General features: G+C 41.8%; 2 protein-coding genes across 6 annotated transcripts in view; one reads left to right on the top strand and one right to left on the bottom strand.

Moving 5' to 3' along the window:
• ACSM3 (acyl-CoA synthetase medium chain family member 3) overlaps positions 1–24,468 on the top strand; it is a 53,062-nt gene that overhangs the window by 9,006 nt on the left and 19,588 nt on the right. For 2 of the 5 annotated variants that reach the window (XM_082714830.1, XM_082714832.1), the window contains 3 exons: positions 16,380–16,473; positions 22,250–22,557; positions 23,538–23,748. In XM_082714830.1, coding sequence (XP_082570956.1) covers positions 22,339–22,557; positions 23,538–23,748 — 430 coding nt within the window. In that variant the 5' untranslated portion in view covers positions 16,380–16,473; positions 22,250–22,338. Of the gene's footprint in view, positions 1–6,493; positions 6,710–16,269; positions 16,474–22,249; positions 22,558–23,537; positions 23,749–24,468 lie in introns of those variants that run through there. The other 3 variants (XM_082714833.1, XM_082714829.1, XM_082714831.1) reach the window with 2 other exon arrangements.
• The window catches only part of ERI2 (ERI1 exoribonuclease family member 2), a 50,918-nt gene continuing 27,704 nt past the window's right edge, over positions 1,255–24,468 (bottom strand). The window contains exon 10 of the mRNA XM_082714827.1: positions 1,255–4,154. Coding sequence (XP_082570953.1) covers positions 3,993–4,154 — 162 coding nt within the window. The 3' untranslated portion in view covers positions 1,255–3,992. The remainder of the gene's footprint in view (positions 4,155–24,468) is intronic.

Here is a 24,468-nt window from a genome sequence, read left to right as displayed (position 1 = left end):
ATTTATTTATTTGACAGATAGATCACAAGTAGGCAGAGAGGCAAGCAGAGAGAGGAAGGGAAGCAGGCTCCCCGCTGAGCAGAGAGCCCGAGCTGAAAGCAGAGGCTTTAAACCACTGAGCCACCTAGGCGCCCTGAGGAAGTAATGTTCTTGAGCAGGGGAGAGCAGATGATGTCGAGGACACAGTGGAGAGGGTGGCCCAAGCTCGGAACTTGACAGTATTTATTGTCCCAGGAAGGAATGCAGAGTGTGGGCAGAGCTGTAGGAGTATAGGTTGATTAGGTGCTATGGGGTTGAAGACATTCTCTTCTGGCAAAAATCTCAGTGAAAATCAGGAGAAAGGAGAGGTGAAGGTTACAGAAACAGGAGGTGGGAAATGGTTATCTCCAACTAGAGATATGTAATGGGGTTATCAAGCAGTGAGGAGGGCCTGCTTGGATTTTTTAAGACCATTAGCAAGTGCCATCAATGTCCTAAGGGCAGAACTATGTTTCCACAGAACCATTTCTCCTGAAGCATGTTGAGCTGCTCATGTGCAATCCAAGAATAGGGAGATAGCAGTCAAGTTCTGCAGAGAGTTGGGTTTTTCCAGGTGAGTATGGTGAGGGAGAGCAGTGCAAAAGAGCTGAGTAGCACCTAGAATCCAAGATGGGCAAGAGGTAAATGAGCACATGAAGAAGACAGTTTTCAAGTCAATGAACTAAAGATTTTTGTGGGGTCAAGGAATTACCTTAATAAAAACAGCAAAGGCAAACAAGGTGACGAGACAGGAGGAATTACATAATTCCTAAAAAAGGAGGGGGAAGGATGTTGAAACATTTTGGGAGTAGTACTACGGGTGTAATAAGAAGATACAGCGTAGGAGCACCTGGTGGCTCATGGTTAAGCACCTGCCTTTGGCTCAGGTCATCATCTCAAGGTCCTGGGATTGAGCCCTGCATCAGGCTGCTTGCTCAGTGGAGAGCCTGCTTTACCCCCTCCCTCTGCCTGCTGCTCCCCTTCCTGTGCTCCCTTTTTCTTGGTCAAATAAATAAATAAATAAAATCTTTAAAAAAAAGAAAAGAGGGGCGCCTGGGTGGCTCAGTGGGTTAAAGCCTCTGCCTTCGGCTCAGGTCATGATCCCAGGGTCCTGGGATCGAGTCCCACATCAGGCTCTCTGAGCCTGCTTCCTCCTCTCTCTCTGCCTGCCTCTCTGCCTACTTGTGATCTCTGTCTCTCAAATAAATAAATAAAAAATCTTAAAAAAAAAAAAAAAAAGAAAGAAAAGAAGGTATAGGGTACAGTCACAATAATGAGAGACTGAGGCTCAGTAGGTTCAAGGTCACTGGGAGACAGGATCTCAAGGGAATGGAAGTCCAGGGTATTAAATGGATTGCTCACATGAGGACTGAAGTTACTGAGACAGAGCAGGGACTGGACTGACGTCCCCTCAATCCTCACCACAAAATCCAGCAATCCTTGATACAACTCTGCTCTTGCAGGAATGTGAAAGCAGGATGCTCAGCAAAGAGGGACTTCACTGGCAAAGACCAAGTCACGGGACTGCAGTTGGACCCCAGTACTGACCTTTCACTGACTTTTCCCCTCATTATAATACTAACACACCCAGGGTGAAGATTTAACATGCGAATGAGAAACGATAGACGTGAAGAAGCAGCTTTTGTCCCAGTGTGCCCAACTTCCTGGATCTCTCCCCACCCCCACACGCTTATGTAGTTGTGAATGCAGGTGAGGTCCAGAGCCAAGAGCCAAGAGAGAATTCTTGAGATGCCTTTGGTACAAAATATGATTTTATTTATTTATTTTTTCAATACTGTATTTATTTGAGAGATAGAGTACACGAGAGAGAGCAAGCACAAATGGAGGGGCAGAGGGAGAGGGAGAAGTAGACTCCCTGCTGAGCAGGGAGCCTGACATGGAGCTTGATCCCAGGAGCCTGGCATCATGACCTGAGCTGAAGGCAGATAACTGACTGAGCCACCCAGGTGCCCTAAAAGGTGGTTTTATAAAAGCATGAGGACAGGACCTCTGGGCAGAAAGAGTCACCTGTGCAGTGATGAGAAGCAATTGATTATATACTTTGGGGGTGGGGGAAGTAAAGACAAGGGAGTTTTGAAGTGGATTTTCACGTGCTAAAGAAGACTCACAGGAAATCTGAGGCCTTGCTATTGTCAACCCAAGGTGGTTTTTCCCCCTAGCAAGGCACTAACATGAAGACAGTTGGGTGCTTCCTGGAGGAAGCTTTGCCTGCCTCAAGTATTTGTCAATGGGTTGCAGGTCATAAGGACATTTAATTTTATCCACATTTCCTTCTGGAAGTCAGGTTATTGATAATGCTTTTTTTTTTTTCCCCTGGGGCACCTGGTTGGCTCAGTTGGTTAAGCCTCTGCTTTCAGCTCAGGTCATGATCCCAAGGTCCTGCATCCAGCTCTGAATCGGGCTCTCTGCTTGGCAGGGAGCCTGCTTCCCCCTCTCTCTTTGTCTTCTTCTCTGCCTACTTGTAATCTCGCTCTTTCTATTAAATAAGTAAATAAAATTATTTTAAAAATGCTTTTTTCTTCTAAATTACTAAGACATTTATAACTGAGGGAGACACATGTCTTGCTGGAGAGTGATCTGCTCTAAGCTAACCATTTGTTTTTCCTTCCCTTAGCTTTAGGGCAGCCAGGAGGGCCTGGGGAATGTCACCCATTGCCCACCTGGGAGTGGGGAGGACGGGATTGTGAGGTGTGAGCTTGTGCTTTGTCCTCAGTTTGCCTTCTCCTCCCTCATCATTTAGAAGTCACTCCTATCCTGCCTTAGCTTCCTTAAAAACTTTCCTGGCCTTTGTTCTGAGAGCCAGCATGAAGGACCCTCTTTGTGGTGTCTCCCTTATGCTCGAGCCTTGCCTGGAAATTTCCATTTGGCCCCAGTCAATTTGTACTGCTTGGAGAGCCCAAGGATCCAAGTCAGGAACATTACCAACAAGAATGATGGAGAATGACCAATAATTGAGAATGACTATAAACTAGCACAAAAGAAAAAGGATCTGCAGAACAATAGAACATATTTTTTTCTAGGTAAGATCTGATATAGGACTAACAACATCAAGATACCACTGGTTGAAGTTTATTAACTTATGAACAAAGAAAAAAATTACATAAGCACCCAGGAAGAGTAAGTGAGGCTTTACAATACTACATTTGAATTCAGTTCTGACACTAACTGGGATTAGCATCAGAACCCACAGGTTTAAAGGCACAGTCCCCATAAGACTTTCCTCACTTTGGATGTTAACTGCAGGTTCAGGGGTTCCCAGGCCACCTAAACCTCTGGGCAACTGGCTACAAAATCAGGGGGTCCCACAACTCCCTCATGTTCCTTAAGCCACTAGAATTCAAAGAACTCAAAGAAGAGCTATAGTTAGGAGTACAGTTTTATTACAAATAACTTAGATCAGTGCTAGCCAAATGAAGAGAAACATAAAGCAAAGTCTGAGAGGGTCCCAAATATAGAGCTTCTGTGCTCCCTCCCCATGGAATCAGGGCACATCACCCTCCCAGTACATTTGATGAGTTCAACAAACAGGAAGCTTCACCAGGTTTTTATCAGGGAATCATTAGCCAAGTGACTACAGTCAATCTCCAGTTCTCTCCCCAGGCACTGGGCTAGCTTCAAAGCTCCAACCTTGTAATCACATGGTTGACCTTTCTGGTGACCAGACTCTTCCTCCTGAGTCCTCTTGCTAGGATAAACTTGGGTGTCATTTAGGGGTTTCATGAAGGATGCCAGGGTGGCTCAATTGGTTAAGCGTCTGCCTTAGGCTACGGTCATAATTCCAGAGTCCTGGAATCAGTCCCACAACTGGGCACCTTGCTCAGCAGGGAGTCTGCTTCCCCCTCTGCCCCCTGCTTCCCCTGCTTGTGCTCTCTTTCTCTCTGTCTGACAAATAAATACATAAAATCTTTAAGGGGTTTCATGAATAACAAAGGCACTCCTGTTACTCAAGAATTCTAAGAATTTAGAGTCTCCAGTGACAAGAACCAAGGACAAAGGCCAGTCCATTTTTTTATTGTGCAACAGACACATACCAGGAGAAAAGAACTTGGTTGACCTTGGGCTCCTCCAAAGTAATATTTAATGCCAAATAACAGTGGAACAAGGTCCAGAGTTTTCTGAGGGAAAGAAAATTTAACATAAGAAACTCAAACCCAGCCAAGTTATTCTCCATATAAATTCAGTAAGCAGGCATTATCAACCAAGCAAGAGAACACAGTTATTATAAGCCCTTGTGAAGAAAAAAAAAAAAATCTCCTAGATGTTAAATTCAGCTAATAAAGAAAAACAGTAAAGAATACAAGGAAAGAGAAGCTATATGAAAAGGACTATTGGTAGCACTGAATCCCACTTAGACATTAGATCAGGGTTTCTTAGCCATAGCATTTAGGTTAGGAGCTGGATAATTAATTCTTTGTTGCAGAGGCTGTCTAGTGTACTGTAAGATATCTACCAGCCCTTCTAGTCTCCACCCACTAGATGCCAATAGCATTCCTCCCAGGTATGACAACTGCAAAATGTCTCCAGACATTCCCTTACATCCCCTTAGGGTACAACTTCCCCCGCCCCCCCCAACCTTGGGAATCAGTGACATAAACTAATGCTTGGTAACTGAGGAAACTATGGTTATAGAAGAGAATGTACTGGTCTCCAAACCTAGCAATAATATAACAAAAATCAAGGGGCTAGGGGAAGGGAGATAGGAGAAACAGAATGAACCAATTGATTAATTTCTTAAAGTAGATATTGATTGATACAGTTTAATTAGAAAAAATGTAGGTTTAAAAATCATTCCAATCACTTAGGGTCTTCCTTAACTTTGGTGGGATCTTTTAAGAACTAATGACATGTCTAGTTAAGAAGCACCTACATGGGGCGCCTGGGTGGCTCAGTGGGTTAAGCCGCTGCCTTCGGCTCAGGTCATGATCTCAGGGTCCTGGGATCGAGTCCCACATCGGGCTCTCTGCTCAGCAGGGAGCCTGCTTCCTCCTCTCTCTCTGTCTGCCTCTCTGCCTACTTGTGATCTCTGTCTGTCAAATAAATAAATAAAATCTTTAAAAAAAAAAAAAAAAAAAGAAGCACCTACGTGGGGGGTGCCTGGGTGACTCAGTTGGTTAAGCATCTAACGCTTGATCTCAGATCAGCGTTATGATCAGGGTCTCAGATCAGGGTCATGATTTCAAGCCCCTCACTGGGCTCCACACTGCGCATGGAGCCCACTTAAAATAAAAATAAAAATAAAAATAAAAAATAAATACCTTCCTGGTATTTGACTATTCTTCACTTTTCTTCAATTGTTTTCCTGTGGGTTACAGTTCAATATCATTTTACTTAAAATACTGTGCATATGGGACGCCTGGGTGGCTCAGTTGGTTGGACGACTGCCTTCGCCTCAGGTCATGATCCTGGAGTCCTGGGATCGAGTCCCGCATCAGATTCCCAGCTCCATGGGGAGTCTGCTTCTCTCTCTGACCTTCTCCTCATTCATGCTCTCTCTCACTGTCTCTCTCTCAAGTAAATAACTAAAAATATTAAAAAAAAAAAATACTGTGCATATCCCAGACCCACTTTTTATCAGTTTATCTACCTACCTTCCTTCTGTAAATATGCCCAGTGTAATATGTAAAATGATGTGAGCCCAGAGTTATTAACAGTTGCTTTTTCATGGTGAGATTTGAAATTGTTTTTTTACCATCCTCTTTGCATTTATCTATGTTGCTAGAATTTTAAAATTAACATGAATTACTTACATATATAAAAATATTTATATTACTTACATATATAAAAATATTTATTCTTTGTTTTCCTGGGCTTTTTTAAGTATGTAATTTTCATAGACATGGCTTCTTCACTCACTCACTTAACAAATATTTACTGAATGCCTGTTATGTGTTGGGCCCTGTTCTACCTATCTGAAATTCAGTAATGAGTGCACAGTTAAAGTACTTGCATTCTAGTTGGCCTGGAATGGGCTAACAAAGGCCTTTGGTATAATATTAATTAGGCATAGAGGCTATAGCCTTATTCCTGATTCATTAAATGCCTCCAACATTTTACCATAAAATGTTTCTAATATTTCGGGGCACCTGGGTGGCAGATGCTCAGAAGCATCTGCCTTCAGCTTGGGTCATAATCCCAGATTCTGGGATTAAGCCCCGTATCAGGCTCGTTGCTCAGTAGGAGCCTGCTTCTACCTCTCCCTTTGCCTGCTGCTCTGTCTACTTGTGATCTCTCCTTGTCAAATAAATAAAATCTTTTAAAAAAATGTTTCTAATTTTTCAGTATCAAATTAAGTTGTTGATATCCATTATTTATCATACAAAGAAATTCCCTTCTATTTGTATTTACTTTCAAAGGCAATGAGCCCCCACTGAATCAACTCTGAACCACCTAGGCACCCCTCCTTCTACCATTTTTAATTTTTGTTAAAGATTTTATTTATTTATTTGACAGACAGAGATCACAAGTAGACAGAGAGGCAGGCAGAGAGAGAGAGGAGGAAGCAGGCTCCCTACAGAGCAGAGAGCCCGATGCGGGGCTCGATCCCAGGACCCCAGGATCATGACCCAGGACCCCAGGATCATGACCTGAGCCGAAGGCAGAGGCTTTATTTAACCCACTGAGCCACCCAGGCGCCCCCTCCTTTTACCATTTTTAGTATAATCTCAAACTGGTCAGAATGGATGTTTGGTTTTTGTACATTGCTGATTTCAGTTTGTTAATAATTTACTTTAGGCTTTTTATTTATGTTCAGTTTTTCAGTTTGCCTGTGATTTTCTTTTTAGCAGTGTTCTTGTCTAAAAATGCTATCAATGCTATCTTAACCTCAAAAAATGAGATGGGGGCAGCTGGGTGGCTCAGTTGGTGAAGAATCAGCCTTTGGCTCAGGTCATCATCTCAGGTCCTGGGATCAGCCCGTGTTGGGCTCCCTGTTCAGTAGGAAGTCTGCTGTAGATTTTCTCTCTTCCTCTCTCTCTGCCCCTCCCCCCACTTGTGTGTGCTCACTTTCTCTTTCTCTCTCTCTCTCTGTCAAATAAATAAATAAAATCTTTTTAAAATATGAGATGGGATGACCTCTATTCTGGGAAGATGGAGGAGATAGACCTTTCTCTTTTCTCCTGCTAAGTACAACTAAAAGTCCTGACATTCCTATAAAACAAACATAAGACTCTGGAAGGTATAGAGAGGAAGGCAGACTGACTTTGGGTTACAGACTTTGGGACCTAAGGAATGACACAAAGGTAGTTCCCTGGGTTTTCTTTCTGGCCCATATGTCCTAGACTTGAAGTTGAAAAAGCTGAAAACCTGGAAACACCAACGGTACCACCACCACCAACAACAAAAAACTCAGAAAAAGCCTGCTGTCTTTCACCAAAAGGCCAAGAAAGGAGCAGACCAGCAAGACAGAATACTTTTAAAACATCAAATCCTCTACGCTAGCCAAGTACCCCAGAAAAAAATCATGGCTCCACCCATCTTTATGCCAACAAAGGTAGAATGGGAAGCTTAGACTCCTACTCTCATGAGGCTGTATCCCCGCACCCTCCACTGGGATAGTATCAGAGAATGCCAAGTAGGGAGCAAGCCAGTGTCAGTAGAGACCACATAAGGAGTTGGAACTCACCCTATCCAGTACTAAAAAGCAACTCCTCCCAATCCCAGTTTCATTGGAGACTTAGTGGATAACCTGGAATACTATATTTATCTGGCATTAATGAGAACCCAGACTACTATATTTATCTGGCATTAATGAGGTGGTGCCCTCTCACTTTCCCTGCCAGAACACTGTGGAACAAAGGCAGTTAAAATGGATGGTTTAAATGAGACTGAGAATCTGATTACATAATATAAAACTATCCAGGTTTCAAATGAAAATCACTCACCATACCAAGAACCAGGAAGGTCTCAAACTGAATTTAAAAAAAAAGATAATCAATAGATGCCAATAGATGCCAAGACCAAGATGACAAAGATGTTAGAAGCACCTGACAAAGGTTTTAAAGCAGCCATGATAAAAATGCTTCAACAAGCAATTACAAATACATATGCTTGAAACATCAAAGCTTCTGCAAATGAATAGACAATATTAAAAAGAATCAAATGGAAATTTTAAAACTAAAAAGTACAATTAGAAAATATGATAAGAGAAATAAAAAGCTAATTGTGTGGACTCAACAGCAGAATGGGAGGAAGAGAAGGAAATAATCAGTGAACTAGAAGATAGAATAGAAATTACCCAATAGTAATGAGAGAAGCCAGCTGAATGGAAAACAAAACAAAGCAAAACAAAAAATAACAACCAAAACAAAAACAAAAACAAAAAGAAGAAGAAAAGAAAAAAAAGGAATAAAAAGAACTGAGCCTCAGAGACCTGTGGGGCTATTACAAAAGAACTAATATTGTATCATCAGAATCCCAAAAGGGGAGAGACAGAGGAAAAGAGGACAGAGCTGGAAAATAAATAATGACTGAAAGTTTCTCAAATAATGACTGAAAATTTTTCATCAATATATATATAAAAATACATACACACAAGAACCAATAGGAGTTTATTGCAGGGAAGCAAGGCTGGTTTAGTGATTAAAAATCAATCCAAAAATCAATTTTTGGTTCAGTTGGTTAAGCACCTGCCTTCAACTCAGGTCATGATTCCAGAGTCCTAGGATTGAGCCCATGTTGTGTCGGGCTCCCTGTTCAGTGAGGAGTCTGCTCTCCCTCTCCCTCTGGCCCTTCCCCTCGCTCATGTACTCCCTCCCTCAAATAAATAAATAAAATCATCAAAAAAAATCAATCAGGGTAATCCACCTTATTGATAGGCTAACAAATAAAAATCACGATTATATTAATTGATATAGGAAAGGTATTTGCCAAAATTCAAGGCTTATTCATGATAAAGACTTTCAGAAAAAGAGGAATAGAGGAGAACTTCCTTAACTTGATAAACAGCATCTACAAAAACCCTACAGCTCACATGACCCTCAAGCATGAAAGACGGGACGCTTTCTTCCTAACATCGGGGAAAATGCAAAGGAGCATATCCGCTCCTACCGTTCTTATTCAACATAATACTGTAATTCTAGGTGATGCAATTAGGCAAGAAAAGGAAATAAAAGGCACTCAGATCTGCAAGACAGAAGTAGGGGGAGGCATTAAGATGGAGGAGGAGTAGGGGACTCTAGTTTTGTCTGGTCCCTGAAATTCTTCTAGACAGTTACCGAATCATTCCGAATACCTATGAAATCAACCAGAGATCTGAGAAAAGATTATTACAATTCTACAAATAGAAAAGCAACCACTTTTTGGAAGATAGGAGGTGTGTAGACATGAATCCAAGGCAATATATCAGAAGATAAACTGGGGGGGCGCTTCCTAAGCCAGGTACTGGAAAGTATTATAAGCAGCAGAGCACAAAACCAGAAATTTTACATGAAACATGTTTAGGGTGTGAAGCAGGGCAGAATCCCAGGTGAGACAGCGTGGTCTCAGGATCCCCAGCATCACAAAAAGAATGGGGGTGCCTGAGTGTGGTGGAGTTCCCCAAGCACTGGAGCAGGGAAGCTGGCTGCAAACAGTGAGTCCAGGAGCTAGCGACTGCATTCTCAGCAGGGGCCCAGCATGAGGCAGAATGGATGCTTGAGGAGACCCCCCTCCCCAAGGAGGAATGGCACAGGTATGTGCCACAGGAGTCTATAACATTTGGAGACTCTAAACAGGGTCATGTGCCTAAGCTAAAAATGCTCAGCCACAGCCTCAGTGAACCCAGAGTTTAGACAGAAATCAGGGAGACAAGAGTGATGGACTGCTTTTCTGTGAGGGCCCACTAGATGGGGTGGGCAGGGGGAACAGCACGAACTTTCAGCTCTGGGGTTGAGATCAGGGCACCACCATTTTCAGCCCCACATTGGCTCGGAGCCACTCGCACTGAACCCAGCCTCCCAGCAAAGTCAGTGTGATTCTGCAAAGGCAAAGACACCTGAGAATCAGTGCAACGGACCCCTGCCCCAGGATACCAGCAGGAAATTCCAGCTAATACTAAGTTTACTGCAAAACTCCAGCTCTCGGGGGGAAAGCAGTATCAGCATTCATGCTTTTTTCTTATTATTCTTTAGTTTCTCGGTTTTATATTTTTTTCCCTTTCCAGCTATTTTCTTACTTTATCAATTCTTTTTTAAAGTCTCTTTTAATTCTCATTTTTACATTTATGTTTTACAAATGTATTTTTCATTTGTGGCTTCCTACATTGTATTTAATTTTATTTTTGTGTGTATATATATATATTTTTTCTTTCTTTCTTTCCTATTTTGGGATTGAGTTTCTTCTTACAGACCAAAATACACCGAGGATCTACTTTATTGTTTGTGTTCAACTTCTGTTTGATTTTTTGTTTGTTTGTTTTGTTTCTGTTCTCTTCTGATTTGCTTAGTGTATATTTTTCTGGTGGTGTTGTTGCTATTTTTATATTATGTCTCTCTCTTCTGTTCTTTTCTGGAAACAATGACAAGATAGAAGAACTCACCCCAAAAGAGAAAACAAGAGGCAGTACTCACTGCCATGGGTTTCATGAATGTGGATCTAAGTAGGATGTCAGAACTAGAATTCAAACAACAATTGCAAAGATAATAGCTGGGCTTGAAAAAAAGCATAAAAGACTAGAGAATCCCTTGTTGGAGAAATAAAACAACTAAAATGTAATCAGGTCAAAATAAAAAACATTACTTACTGAGATGCAATAAAAAATAGAGGCTCTGATCAAAAGAAATGAAATCTTGCCATTTGCAATGACGTGGATGCAACTAGAGGAAATAAGGCAATCAGGAATAGACAATTGTCATATGATCTCCCTGATATGAGGAATTCAAGAGGCAGAGTGGGGAGTTTGGGGGTAGGGGAGGAAAAAATGAAACTAGATAGATGGGATGCCTGGGTGGCTCAGTTGGTTAAGCAGCTGCCTTTGGCTCAGGTCATGATCCGGGGGTCCTGGGATCGAGTCCCGCATGGGGCTCCTTGTTCATCGGGGAGCCTGCTTCTCCCTCTGCCTCTGCCTGCCCCTCTGTCTGCCTGTGTTCACTCTCTCTGACAAATAAATAAATTTTTAAAAAAATATTAAAAAAAAATGAAACAAGTTGGGATCAGGAGGGAGACAAACCATAAGAGACTCTTAATCTCATAAAATAAACTGAGGGTTGCTGGGGAAAGGGAGGGTGTGGAGAGGGTGGTTGGGTTGTAGACCTTGGGGAGGGTATGTGATATGGTGAGTGCTATGAAGTATGTAAGCCTGATCATTCACAGACCCGTACCCCTGGGGAAAATAATACATTATATGTTAATAAAAATAATTTTTTTTTTAAGATTTTATTTATTTATTTGAAAGACGGAGATCACAAGTAGGCAGAGAGGCAGGCAGAGAGAGAAAGAGAGAGGGAAGCAGGCTTCCTGCGGAGCAGGGAGCCCGATGCAGGGCTCGATCCCAGGACCCTGAGATCATGACCCGAGCCAAAGGCAGCAGCCCAAACCACTGAGCCACCCAGGCGCCCCAATAAAAATAATTTTTAAAAAAATAGAGGCTCTGGGTGCCTGGTTGGCTCAATCAGTTAAGCATCTGCCTTCAGCTCAGGTAGTGATCCCAGGGTCCTGGGACTGAGCCCCACATCAGGCTGCCTGCTACACAGGGAGCCTGCTTCTCCCTCTGTCTCTGCCTCTCTCTTGCACTCTCTGTCTCTCATGAATAAATAAGTAAGATCTTTAAAAAACAAAACAAAAACAATGAGGCTCTAATTGCTAGGATAAATAAGGCAGAAGAGAGTCAGTGATATAGAAGACAAATGATGGAGAATAAGGAAGCTGAGAAAGAGAGAGATAACTACTGGATCATAAGGAGATGATTCAAGAGATCAGTGATACCATAAAGCAAAACCGTATTAGAATAATTTTGATCCCAGAAGAGGAAAGGGTGGGGCAGAAGGTATACTGGAGCGAATTATACTGGAGAACTTCCCTAATTTGGGGAAGTAAACCGGCATCAAAATCCAGGAGGTCCAGAGAACCCCTTCAAAATCAGTAAAAATAAGCCAACACCCTGACATCTAATAGTGAAACTTCCAAATCTCAGAGACAAAATCCTGAAAGCAGCTCCAGACAAGACGTCATTACCCACCAGGGTAGAACCATAAGACTGGCAGCAGACCCATCCACAGAGACCTGGCAGGCCAGAAAGGTCTGGCATGATATAGTTAGGGTGCTCAATGAGAAAAATATACAGCTAAGAATACTTTATCCAGCAAGCAATATTCAGAATTGAAGAAGAGATAAAGCACTTCCAGGCCAAACTAAAAGAACATGATTAAAAAAAAGAAAAGAAAGAAAGACACTAAAAGAATTTGTGATCACTAAACCAGCCCTGCAAGAAATATCAAAGGGGATCCTTTAAGAGACAGCCCCAAAATAACAAAGACCAGAAATAAACAGAGATAATATATAGAAACAGTGACTTTACAGGTAATACAATGGCACTAAATTCATATATTTCAATAACTACTCTGAATGTAAATGGGAAACTCCACTCAAAACACGCAGGGTATCAGAAAAAAACAAGACCCATTCATACACTTTCTGCAAGAGACTCATTTTATTTATTAAAAAAATTTTTTTGAAGATTTTATTTATTTATTTGACAGAGAGACATCACAAGTAGGTAGAGAGGCAGGCGGGGGGTGGGGGGGAGGGACAGGCTCCCTATTGAGCAGAGACCCTGATGCAGGGCTCAATCCCAGGACCCTGGGATCATGACCTGAGCTGAAGGCAGAAGCATTTAACCCACTGAGCCACCCAGGTGCCCCTGCAAGAGACTCATTTTAGGCATAAAGACACCTCCAGATTGAAAGTGAGGGGATGTAGGGGCACCTGGGTGGCTCAGTGGGTTAAGCCTCTGCCTTCAGCTCAGGCCATGATCTCAGGGTTCTGAGATGCCCCACACCGGGCTCTCTGCTCAGCAGGGAGCCTACTTTCCTCTCTCTCTCTCTGTCAAATAAATAAATAGAATTTTTAAAAAACTAAAAAAAAAAGAAAAAGAAAGAAAGAACGTGAGGGGGTGGAGAGCTATTTATCATGCTCCTGGACATCAAAAGAAAGCTGGGGTGGCAATCCATGTATCAGACAAATTAGATTTCAAACCAAAGGCTGTAATACGAGATGAAGGACAGTATACCATAATTAAACGGTCTATCCAACAAGAAGCTCTAACCAAGGACGTAAAGGATTTGTACTCTAAAAACTACAGAATACTTAAGAAAGAAATTGAGGAAGACACAAAGAAATGGAAAAACATCCCATGCTCATGAATTAGAAAAATAAATATTGTTAAAATGTCTATGCTACCTAAAGCAATCTACACATTTCAAGAAATCCCTATCAAAATACTGACATATTTCACAGAGCTGGAACAAATAATCCTAAAATATGTCTGGAATCAGAAAAGGCACTGAATAGCCAGAGGAATACTGAAAAAGAAAACCAAAGCTAGTGGCATCACAAATCTTGACTTCAAGCTGTACTGCAAAGCTGTAATCATCAAGACAGTATGGTACTGGCATGAAAGCAGACACATAGTTCAGTGCATCAGAACACGGAACCCAGAAATGGACGCTCAAATCTATGGCCAACTCTTCTTCAGCAAAGCAGGAAAAAATATCCAATGGGAAAAAGACAGTCTCTTCAACAATGGTGCAAAAAAATGAAACTGGACCATTTTCTTACACCATACACAAAAAACCCTCAAAATGGATGAAAGACCTCAATGTGAGACAGGAACCCATCCAAATTCTAGAGAACAGAGGCAGCAACCTCTTTGACCTCAGCTGCAGCAACTTCTTGCTAGACACATCTTCAAAGGCAAGGAAAAGGAAAGCAAATGTAAACTCTTGGGACTTCATCAAGATAAAATCTTTTGCATAGCAAAGGGAATAGTCAACAAAACCAAAAGACAAACAACAGAATGTGAGAATATATTTGCAAATATCTTTTCAGATAAAGGGCTAGTATCCAAAATCTATAAAGAACTTATCAAACTCAACACCCAAAAAGAAACAGAAAATAGAGTCAAGAAATGGACTGAAGGGGCACCTGGGTGGCTCAGTGGGTTGAAGCCTCTGCTTTCGGCTCAGGTCATTATCCCGGGGTCCTGGGATGGAGTCCCGCATCCATCCCTGCTGAGCAGGGAGCCTGCTTTCCTTCCTCTCTCTCTGCCCGCCTCTCTGCCTACTTGTGATCTCTGTCTGTCAAATAAATTAAAAAAAAAAAAAAAAAGAAAGAAATGGACTGAAGACGTGAACAGACATTTCTCCAAAGAAGACATACAAATGGCCAACAGACACATGAAAAATGCTAACATCACTTGGCATGAGGGGACTACAAATCAAAACCATAATGAGATACCACCTATCATCTGTCAGAATGACTAAAATTAACAAGTCCGGAAACAACAGATGTTGGCGAGGATATGGAGAAAAGGAAACCTTCTTACACTGTTGGTGGGAATGAGAACTGGTACAGCAACTCTGGAAAACAGTATGTAGGTTCCTTGAAAAGTAAAAAATAGAGCTACTCTATGACCCAGCAATATCCTATGACCCAAAAGATACAAACATAGTGAGGCACCTGCTCCCCAATGTTTATAGCAACAATGTCCACAATAGCCAAACTATGGAAAGAGCCCAGATGTTCACTGACAGAAGAATGGATAAAAAGATGTGAGATATATATATATATTTATAGGAATATTACTCAGCCATCAAAAAAGGGAATCTCACCATTTGCAATGACATGGATGGAACTAGAGGGTATTATGTTAGGCAAAACAAGTCAATCAGAGAAAAATACCATATGATTTTGCTCATACATGAAATTTATGAAACAAAACAGAGGATCATAGGGGAAGGGAGGGAAAAATAGGGCAAAATCAGAGAGGGAGAAACACCATAAGAGACTTTTAACTACAGGAAACAAATTGAGGGTTGCTGGAGGAGGTGGGTGGGGGAATTGGGTAATTGGGTGATGGGCATTAAGGGGCCATGGGATTCAAAGAGCACGGGGTGTTATATGCAACTGATGAATCACTGAGGTTTACCTCTGAAACTAATAATATGCTCTTTGTTAATTAATTGAATTTAAATTTAAAAAATTGTATCGGTAAAAAAAATGAAACAAGTAAAACTGTCCCTGTTTGCAGATTATATGATTATCCACATAGAAAATCCCAAATAATCAACAACCAAAACTTCACTGAACCAAAAAGAGTCCAATAAATTCCTCATTTTGCTTAAGTGAATCTAAATTGGGTTTCTGTCACATGTAACTGAAAAAATTATTTATTTATTCATTTACCCATCAATTACTTATTAAATGCCTAAAATTTGTCAGTAAGTGTTCTAGACAATTGTTGTAACGCATCACAACAATGATATATCAGCAAACAAAACAAATTTCTTACTCTTAAGGGTGGTGGTAAGAGATGTAAAAAGTTAAAACAGATTAAAGAGAAAAATTGAGGCATGCTATTTTAGAAAATGTAGTAAGGGAAGACCTCTTTGATAGGATACCTCATCAAATGGGGATTTAGCCAAGGGGTATCTAAGGGAAGAGTGTTCCAGGAAGTGGAAAAAATCCCAAGGCTGGAACATGCATGGTATGTTAAAAAAAAAAAAAAAAAAAAAAAAAAAAAAGCAAGGGTGCCAATGTGGCCCCAGGTGAGTAAGGGGAGGAGCAGGTGATGGGTCAGCGAGAACCCTGTGCCAGATCACACAGTTCCTTGTAGACAAGGTAAGGACTTGAGATTTTACCTGGAGTAAACTGGGAAGTACTGCAGGATATGAGCAAAAGAGCAACCTGAGAGCATTTATGTTTAGTCCTGACCAGTTCAACAGATAAACACAGGAACTGGTTCTCTGAGGTGTAGAACAACTCAAATGCACCACTTAACTTCTTTCTTTTCCATTTCAAAACTCTTCTATGTCCTCTTCCATACTTTGCTCTTTCTTCCTTCTGAGATAAAACTACCCCTTCACAAGTCCAAACCCTCCAGCAACTCCATGGTCACTTCCCTTCCTATGAATAAATTACTTTCCCAGTCCCCACCCCCCCACCAGCAAAACCTTGCAGTATATTTAAATCATTAACTATGAATTGGAGGGTGGCAGGAGATTGCATAAACTTTGAGCATAATCTTAGCCCAGCACTCTGGCTCCTCCCTCTGGAATGTCTCCACCAATCCAGGAAAGGCCCTCTGGGTATGTCTTGCGTCTCCCAGTTGTCAGACTACTACTTCTCACTCTTCTTTTGGCTACTGCCAGGACTAATACAGAAGCGAGAGTTCAAGTTTCAGGCCTGCTCTCCCAGGACACTGGTCTGCCGTCACCTCCAGCTGTGTCGGAATCTGTCACTTTAGTGAGTACCACCCTATCTGTCTCCTATGTAAGGTTTGCTGGTCTGGCATGCACACTTTTGAGCCAAGATAACAAAAAAGCAACCAAAAGCAACAGACCAAACTTTCTCATGGAAGTCTTAGGCAGCCAAAGTGTTTCTTTCTTTTTTTATTTTTTTTAAAGATTTTATTTATTTATTTGACAGAGAGAGATCACAAGTAGGCAGAGAGGCAGGCAGAGAGAGAGAGAGAGAGAGGAGGAAGCAGGCTCCCTGCTGAGCAGAGAGCCTGATTCAGGACTCGATCCCAGAACCCTGAGATCATGACCTGAGCCGAAGGCAACGGCTTAACCCACTGAGCCACCCAGGCGCCCAGCCGAAGTGTTTCTATCAGAATTTCTCAGCTGTTGTGTTAGTCTATCTAAGAGTACGTGCACACAAAAAGCTGTAAACATAGGGGTGCCTGGGTGGCTCAGTGGGTTAAGCCCTCCTCCGCACTGATGTTTATACGATATAGAACTTGCATGTCAGATGAGACCACAAATACTTTCACACCCAACTGACCAGCAGTGGTACTTTCTTTCTTAGAAGAGTTTTCTGTGGCTCAGTGCAAACATCTGACTCCTATCTCAACTCTTTTACCTACAAAGAATATTGGAAAGCTGGAAAATAGATGTTGTGAAGTGCTAAGATTAACAAAAAAAATTTTTTTTTTGAGGAGAAGGCAATCATTATCGCTGATCAGGATGATGCTGATATTTTCTTTTTGGAGAACAGACTGGTTAGGCTCATTTTAAGCTCCAACTGACTGGTAAATTTTCTTTTCAATGTATATTTGAAGGATTCTAAATGTAGTGGAGGAAATAGTCTCAAAATTTCATCTTAACTGTACAATAATGGAAACAATTCAAATGACATCAGTAGGGGACTGGCTTAAGAAATTATGGTGCAGGGTGCCTGGGTGGCTCAGTGGGTTAAGCCTCTGCCTTCAGCTCAGGCCATGATCACAGGGTCCTGGGATCGAGTCCCACATGGGGCTCTCTGCTCAGCGGGGAGCCTGCTTCCTCCTCTCTCTCTCTCTCTGCCTACTTGTGATCTGTCTCTCTGTCAAATAAATAAATAAATAAAATCTTAAAAAAAAAGAAATTATGGTGCAGTTGTTCACTGGAATGCCATGCAGCTCTTTAAAAAAAAACAAAACATAAAAGAAAAATGAAAAAACAAATGAGAAAGATCCTCATGTACTGACATGGACGGACCTTCAAGAATTTGTTATAAAAAATTTACAGTGTAGTATTCTAGGCTACCTGTTGTGTCAAAGTGGTGAAGAAATAAGGATCTATAGTCATCTGCTGAAATAATTGGAAAGAAATCCTAAAGAGATACATAGAACTAATCATAGCTCCTGGAGGGAGCGGGTTGGGATGAAACTGGGCAGCTGTGAGATGGGGGAGGGAGAGGGCATATTTTTTTTTTTAAGGCAGGGTGGAAGGCCAGATGGAGAGGGAGAGAGCGAATCGTAAGCAAGCTCAATGCCCAGTGTGGAGCCAGACATGGGCTGAACCTCACAACCCTGAGATCATGACTTGAGCCAAAATGAAGAGGCAGGCACTTAACAGACGGAGCAACCCAGGCAGGTGGGCGGTGGGGGTGGGGAGAACGGCGCAATTTTTCACTCCAATTTTTAACATTTGAACATTTAACATTTGAACCATTTGAAGACCTTCTCTAAAAAATTAAAAATAAAGAGAAAAAGTCACAACACTAAAAACATAGTTTTAAGTACTACTTAACTTCTTCCTTCGGTTGGAGGAGTCCTGACACTAATTCTGTAATATGGGAGATAACTTGCCAATGTGTGGGCTCTAACTTGCCAGCAAACAGCAGAGAAGAGTGGTTCCCTCTCGACTCAGCCCTCACTGCCAAACAAGACAACAGTGGGAGGCAGTACTTTACTAATCCGAAACCCTTGGAAGCTCTTGGAAAAATCTTACCTGGGAAACCATTCACCTCAGTTTTCCTGTATTTTTTTTAAAGATTTTATTTATTTATTTGTTACAGAGAGAGATCACAAGTAGGCAGAGAGAGAAAGAGAGGAGGAAGCAGGCTCCCTGTTGAGCAGAGAGCCCGATGCAGGGCTCAATCCCAGATCCCTGAGATCAAGACCTGAGCAGAAGGCAGAGGCTTAAACCACTGAGCCACCCAGGCGCCCCAACTGGTTAATGTTTCATATCACCCAGTTCTCAGCGATTATCAATATAGATCAGCACTGTCCACAAGAATGTTCTGCAATGATAGAAATGTTCTGTGTTTGCAGTAACCTATATGCAGTAGCTACTAGTCACATGTGGCTGTTAAGCATTTGAAATGCAGCCAGTGTTTTTAAATAGTACTAAATTTAAATTTAAATAGCTATATATGAACAGTACACATAGTCATATAAATCTGGTTAAGCAATAAAGGTACTTTTCAAGGCTAATATAACATTTAGCTATAGAAATAAACCATATACAAAGTTCTCCCTTCTGAAAACATCATTTATTCATTCAAAAAATAAGCACATACTGCAAACCAAACACTATGTTATTTCTTAGGGATACTACCATGAACATAACAGACAAAATGCCCACCCTCACAAAACCTACACTGTAGCACCAAAGATCAGAGAACTACAGCCCATGAGTTAAATCCAGCCTTTTGTCTGTTTTTATACAGGCTACAAATCAAGAATTGTTTTTTAAAGATTTTATTTATTTGACAGACAGAAATCATAAGTAGGCAGAGAGGCAGGCAGGGTTGGGGGGGAAGCAGGCTCCCCACTGAGCACAGAGCCCGATGTGGGGCTCCATCCCAGGACTGGGATCATGACCTGAGCTGAAGGCAGAGGCTTTAAACCACTGAGCCACCCAGGCACCCTACCAAGAATGGTTTTATTTTATATTTTCAAATATTTCAAAAAAGTCAAAAGAGGAATACTAATTCATGACATATGAAAATTTCATGAGGGGCACCTGGGTAGTAAAGTTGGTTGAGTGTCCAACTCTTGGTTTGGGCTCAGGTCATGATCTCACCGTTATGCGATCGAGCCCTGCATCAGGCTCCACCCTCAGTAGGGAGTCTGCTTGGGAGTCTCTATCTCCCTCTCCTACTGGCCCTCCCCCTGCATGTGCTTTCTCTTTCTCTCAAATAAATAAATCTTAAAAAAAAAAAAAAAAAGAAAATTGCATGAAGTTCAAGTTTCAATATCCATAAATGGGTTTTGTTTGGACCACAGCCATGCCCATTTAGTGATGTATTGTCTGTCAGTGGCTGCTATCTCAACCAGAGTTGAGCTAAACTGTTGCCACAGAGACCATATGGTGCACAAAGCCATATTTACTATCTGGACTTTTACAGAAAATGTTTGCTGACCCCCACTCCAGTGAGTGGGTAGTAATAGGCAAGACACCATTATAAGCACTTTGCATGCATTATCTCATTTAATCTTTGTGACAATTCTCTGATAGAGGTTCCTGCTCTGATAGGGGTTCCCAGCTCAGTGGGAAGCCTGCTTCTCTCTCTCCCACTCCCTCCGCTTGTGTTCCCTCTCTCACTGTGTCTTTCTCTGTCAAATAAATACATATTTTTAAAGTTATTTATTTATTTATTTATGTGAGAGAGAGGGAGAGAGAATGTGTCATAAGCAGGGGGAGGGGCAGAGGGAGAAGCAGGCTTCCTGCTGAGCAGGAGCCCGATGTGGGGCTCTATCCAGGACCCTAAGATCATGATCTGAGCCAAAGGCAGACGCTTACTGACTGAGCCATCCAGGTGCCCAAGAATGTACATTTCTCACCAGCTTCCAGGTGATACTGATCTGCTGGCTCACAGATCACCTCACCTCTGGATCAGTGATTCTCAACCTTGATTGCACGTTAGCATCCTCTGAGGAAATTTTTAAAAATATGATGCCCTGGCCCTACCCCTAGAGATTTTGATTTAATTGGTCTAAGCCCCAGGCACTGGTATTTAAAAAAAAAAAAAAAAAGCTTTCCTGGTGATTCAAATACACATCCAGAGTTGAGAATCACTGCTCTACTGAATCCTATTGAACTATAGTAAAGAGAACACTGAAATGGGAATCCACAGACTTGAGTTCTAGTTCTCACTCTGACATGACCTATTGAAGTGAGTTGCTTCCCCTCTCTGGGGTTCCATTTTCTTTCCGAAAAATGAGGAGCTCAAACCGGATGATCTCAGAGGACTCAAGCTCAGTGACTTGTCAGGTCATCACACAAAGATGTGGGAGGGTCAGAAGAAGTGCCTAGATATCCCCGTGCACTGGGTGCAGCAACATGATGCCTGAACACCAGGCCCATTTAGGATTAAACTTATGGATGATATCCATTATTTGGCAATGCATCTATACAGAAACTCTTCCACATAGCCACGCGACCTTACATACTGCACAGCTAGAGCTGCAGTTACAAATGACTTAATGATAGGGTGCCTGGGTGGCTCAGTCAGTTAAGTGTCGGCTTAGGTCAGGATCTTAGGGTTGTGAGATCCAGCCCTGCATTAGGCTCCATGAGTGAGGCCTGCTTAAGATTCTCTCTCTCCCTTCCCTCTGCCCCTCCCTCTATAAAAAAATGATTTAATGATTGTGAGAGTAGTATTTCATTGTAGGAAATTTGGAAAATTACAGAAAGTATGAAGAAGAACCCTATCATCTCTAGAACCATGTTTTTAACAACCTTGTTTATGAGGTCTCAGCCAGGTAAATGACATCATGATCAGATGAATTCCCACAGAAACAGGGAGGGCTAGGTGGCCTGGAGGGTCCTCCCCCACAAAAGTCCCAAAGGTTAAAGACCTATGATGACATCTCTGGTAAACGCAGCTCCAAGTCTGGACTCGAAGGTTGTGTGGGCTCCTATTGGGAGCATGGGAACTACAGCCTATAAACTAAACGATTTTTGACAGTTCTTTCATGCCTAATTGGTACTAGGTTACTCTATTTCTTCACTTATAGATTATCCACTGTGGAAATTTCTCCTTAACATGTCTCTATGACTTTTGAAATGCAGGTGAAATATATTAGATATCTTTGCTTTAACTGGGAGTAACTGGGTGACTCAGACCTTTACTTCTTTTGAAATGCATATGGGAGACAATAGCATGCAGTACATAGTCAGGAAAATGGGCTGGGACCAGACAGCTCTAGGTTCAAATCCAGCTAGTGCCTTTGTTGTATACTGAATGTTTGTGCCTCTCTCCAAATTCATATCTTGAAAACTTAACCCTCAAAATGTGATGGTATTTGGAGGTGGGGTCGTTGGGAGGTAATTAGGTTTAGATGAGGTCATAAGGATGAGGCCCCAATGACGGGCTTAGTATCCTAACAGAAGAAAAACCAGAGCTCTCACTCTCTCTACCATGTGGGTACATAAAGAGAAAGTGGTCATCTGCAAGTCAGGAACAGAGCCCATACGGGGGAACTGAATTGGCTAGCACTTAATCTTGGACTTGCCAGCTTCCAGAACTGTGAGAAATAAATGTTGCTTTGTCCAGCCTATCTATAGTATTTTCTTATGGTGGCCAGAGTTCACTAAGACAGCCTCTTAGTAATGTTTTCTATCTGTAAACAGAGATGATAATATCCACTTCACAGAGTTACTCTGAAAATTTACTAATTTCATATGTAAGTAAAGCAATGAGTACAGTGTTCGAAACATATTGAGTGCTCAGAGAATGGCACTTGTATGATGACTATAAATAATAATAATAATAGAACTTAGCTACTTTGTGGTATGGCTACCTTTAGGACAGAGACAAATGCATGTTCATTAGCTTGTCTTTTGGATGAACCGGTTTCTGTGGAAATCCTGAGCGCTAACACATCCAGCAAGACTGATGCTAGCTTTTGTCACCATGGAGACATTACTTCGTGTCAAGTGTTTTCAGCGCCTCGCAATCCCTGGTTCTGTGAGAGTACTACATAAAGATTATAGAACAGTTTCACCTCAGAATTTTTCCAATTATGAATCTATGAAACAGGAATTCAGACTGGAGATTCCAGAGTATTTCAACTTTGCTAAAGATGTCCTGGACGAATGGACCAATGTGGAAAAGGTAAGGAACAGGGCCAGTCCAACTACAGTTTCTCAGATAGAAGTGATTTTGCCCCCAGGGCAAATGTCTGGAAACAATTTTGGCCAGGGATGCTGCTATGTATCCTCTAATGCACAGGACAGTCCCCCATAGCAAAAAATTATGTGGCTCAACATGTTAATAGTTTCATAGTTGAGAAAGCCTGGTTTATAAAAATGTATGATTATAGGTTAACTTCTCTTTTTTTAAGATTTTATTTATTTATTTGACAGACAGAGATCACAAGTAAGGCAGAGAGGCAGGCAGAGAGGGAGGGAGGAAGCGGGCTCCCTGCTGAGCAGAGAGCCCGATGTGGGGCTCGATCCCAGGACCCTCGGATCATGACCTGAGCTGAAGGCATAGGCTTTAACCCACTGAGCCACCCAGGTACCCCTATAGGTTAACTTCTTAAAAATACCCAAAATTAATAGTATGAAGGTCAGAAATGGTCAGAAATGGTAGGGAATGAGGTATAGATATAGCAACGAGAGAACTTAAAAGGATGAAAGAATTCTAACTTTTGGGGAAGAAAAACAGTCAGGCTAAATGAAAAATAACATGGCTCCTGACAGGGGTGCCTATGTGGCTCAGTGGGTTAAACCTCTGCCGTCAGCTCAGGTGATGGCCTCAGGGTCCTGGGATTGAGTCCTGGGATCAAGCCCCGCATCAGGCTATCCACTCAGTGGGGAGCCTGCTTCCCCCCAACCCTCCTTTGCCTACCTGTGATCTCTCTCTCTATCAAATAAATCAATAAAATCTTTAAAAAACAAAAAACAAAACACAAAAACAAAACCTGGCTCTTGACAGCTAGAAATGAAGACCCCAGAGTTATTTCCAAATTTCCCCATGTGATCTAACTAAAGACCTATGAATTTTCTTCTGAGAAAATATTCCACTGAGTCAGTTAAAATAGGATTAAGCTGCATCAGGAGCTTTAAATCATCTGGTTTGCCTTTCCTCAGGCTGGAAAGAGACCTTCCAATCCAGCCTTCTGGTGGATAAATGGAAATGGAGAAGAAGTGAGATGGAGTTTTGAGGAACTGGGATCTTTGTCTAGGAAATTTGCCAATATACTTACAGAAGCCTGTTCCCTGCAAAGAGGAGACAGAGTAATTGTGATTCTTCCCAAGATCCCAGAATGGTGGCTTGCAAATGTAGCCTGTCTGCGAACAGGTTAGTAGTGTTTGAAATCTGATTACCTTTAAAGTAGACTGGATGGGAGATCTACCAAAACTTTAAGTAATCATGAGACATTTATTTGGATAAATTATTTGAGGAACTGTATACAATATAGTATTCTTCTCAGGAACCTAAGAAATGTGTTGGAAACACACCATATCTTTTGACCTAAACTAGGAGTTAGGTTTTTCATAATGAAATAGGTTTATTAACCAAATGCCGATCAACAATGGAATTCCCTCATACCTACCACTGCTTCCCTTCTATAGATCCACTGTCATCTGAAACTCAATGCAGCCACAAACTCAAAGATCTTGTTTCATGCCTTTATTTTTCTCATGGTTAATTGCCATTCATCTGGTGTCCAAAGCAAGCAGCTGCTACTCCTCCTTCCAAATCAGTTCCTACATCTTGTAACTGTAACTCTGACTTCCTACATGTCCCCAGAGTCCTCCTTCTTCTCCAATCCCATTACCATTGCTTTAGTTCACACATTTGGCATCTCCTGAATGGATCTGCCCCATAGTCTCCCTATTTCTGATCTTGTGTGTGCCCACACCGTACTCCAATTCATCCTCCATAGCTAGCGTTCTTTCTAGAATGCTTATTTTATCCCGTCAATCTGCTGCTTGATGTTATTTAATAATTCTCCATTGCCTACTCTGTAAAATCAGAACTTCTTCAGGTGTGTCACGGAAGGTTTGATCTCCTCCC

Source organism: Mustela nivalis, assembly GCF_964662115.1.
Source record: "Mustela nivalis genome assembly, chromosome: 19".
In the NCBI taxonomy this organism is placed as follows: Eukaryota; Metazoa; Chordata; class Mammalia; order Carnivora; family Mustelidae; genus Mustela; species Mustela nivalis.
Note: the sequence above shows the minus strand (reverse complement) of the source record. Positions and strands in the feature narration are given on the sequence as shown.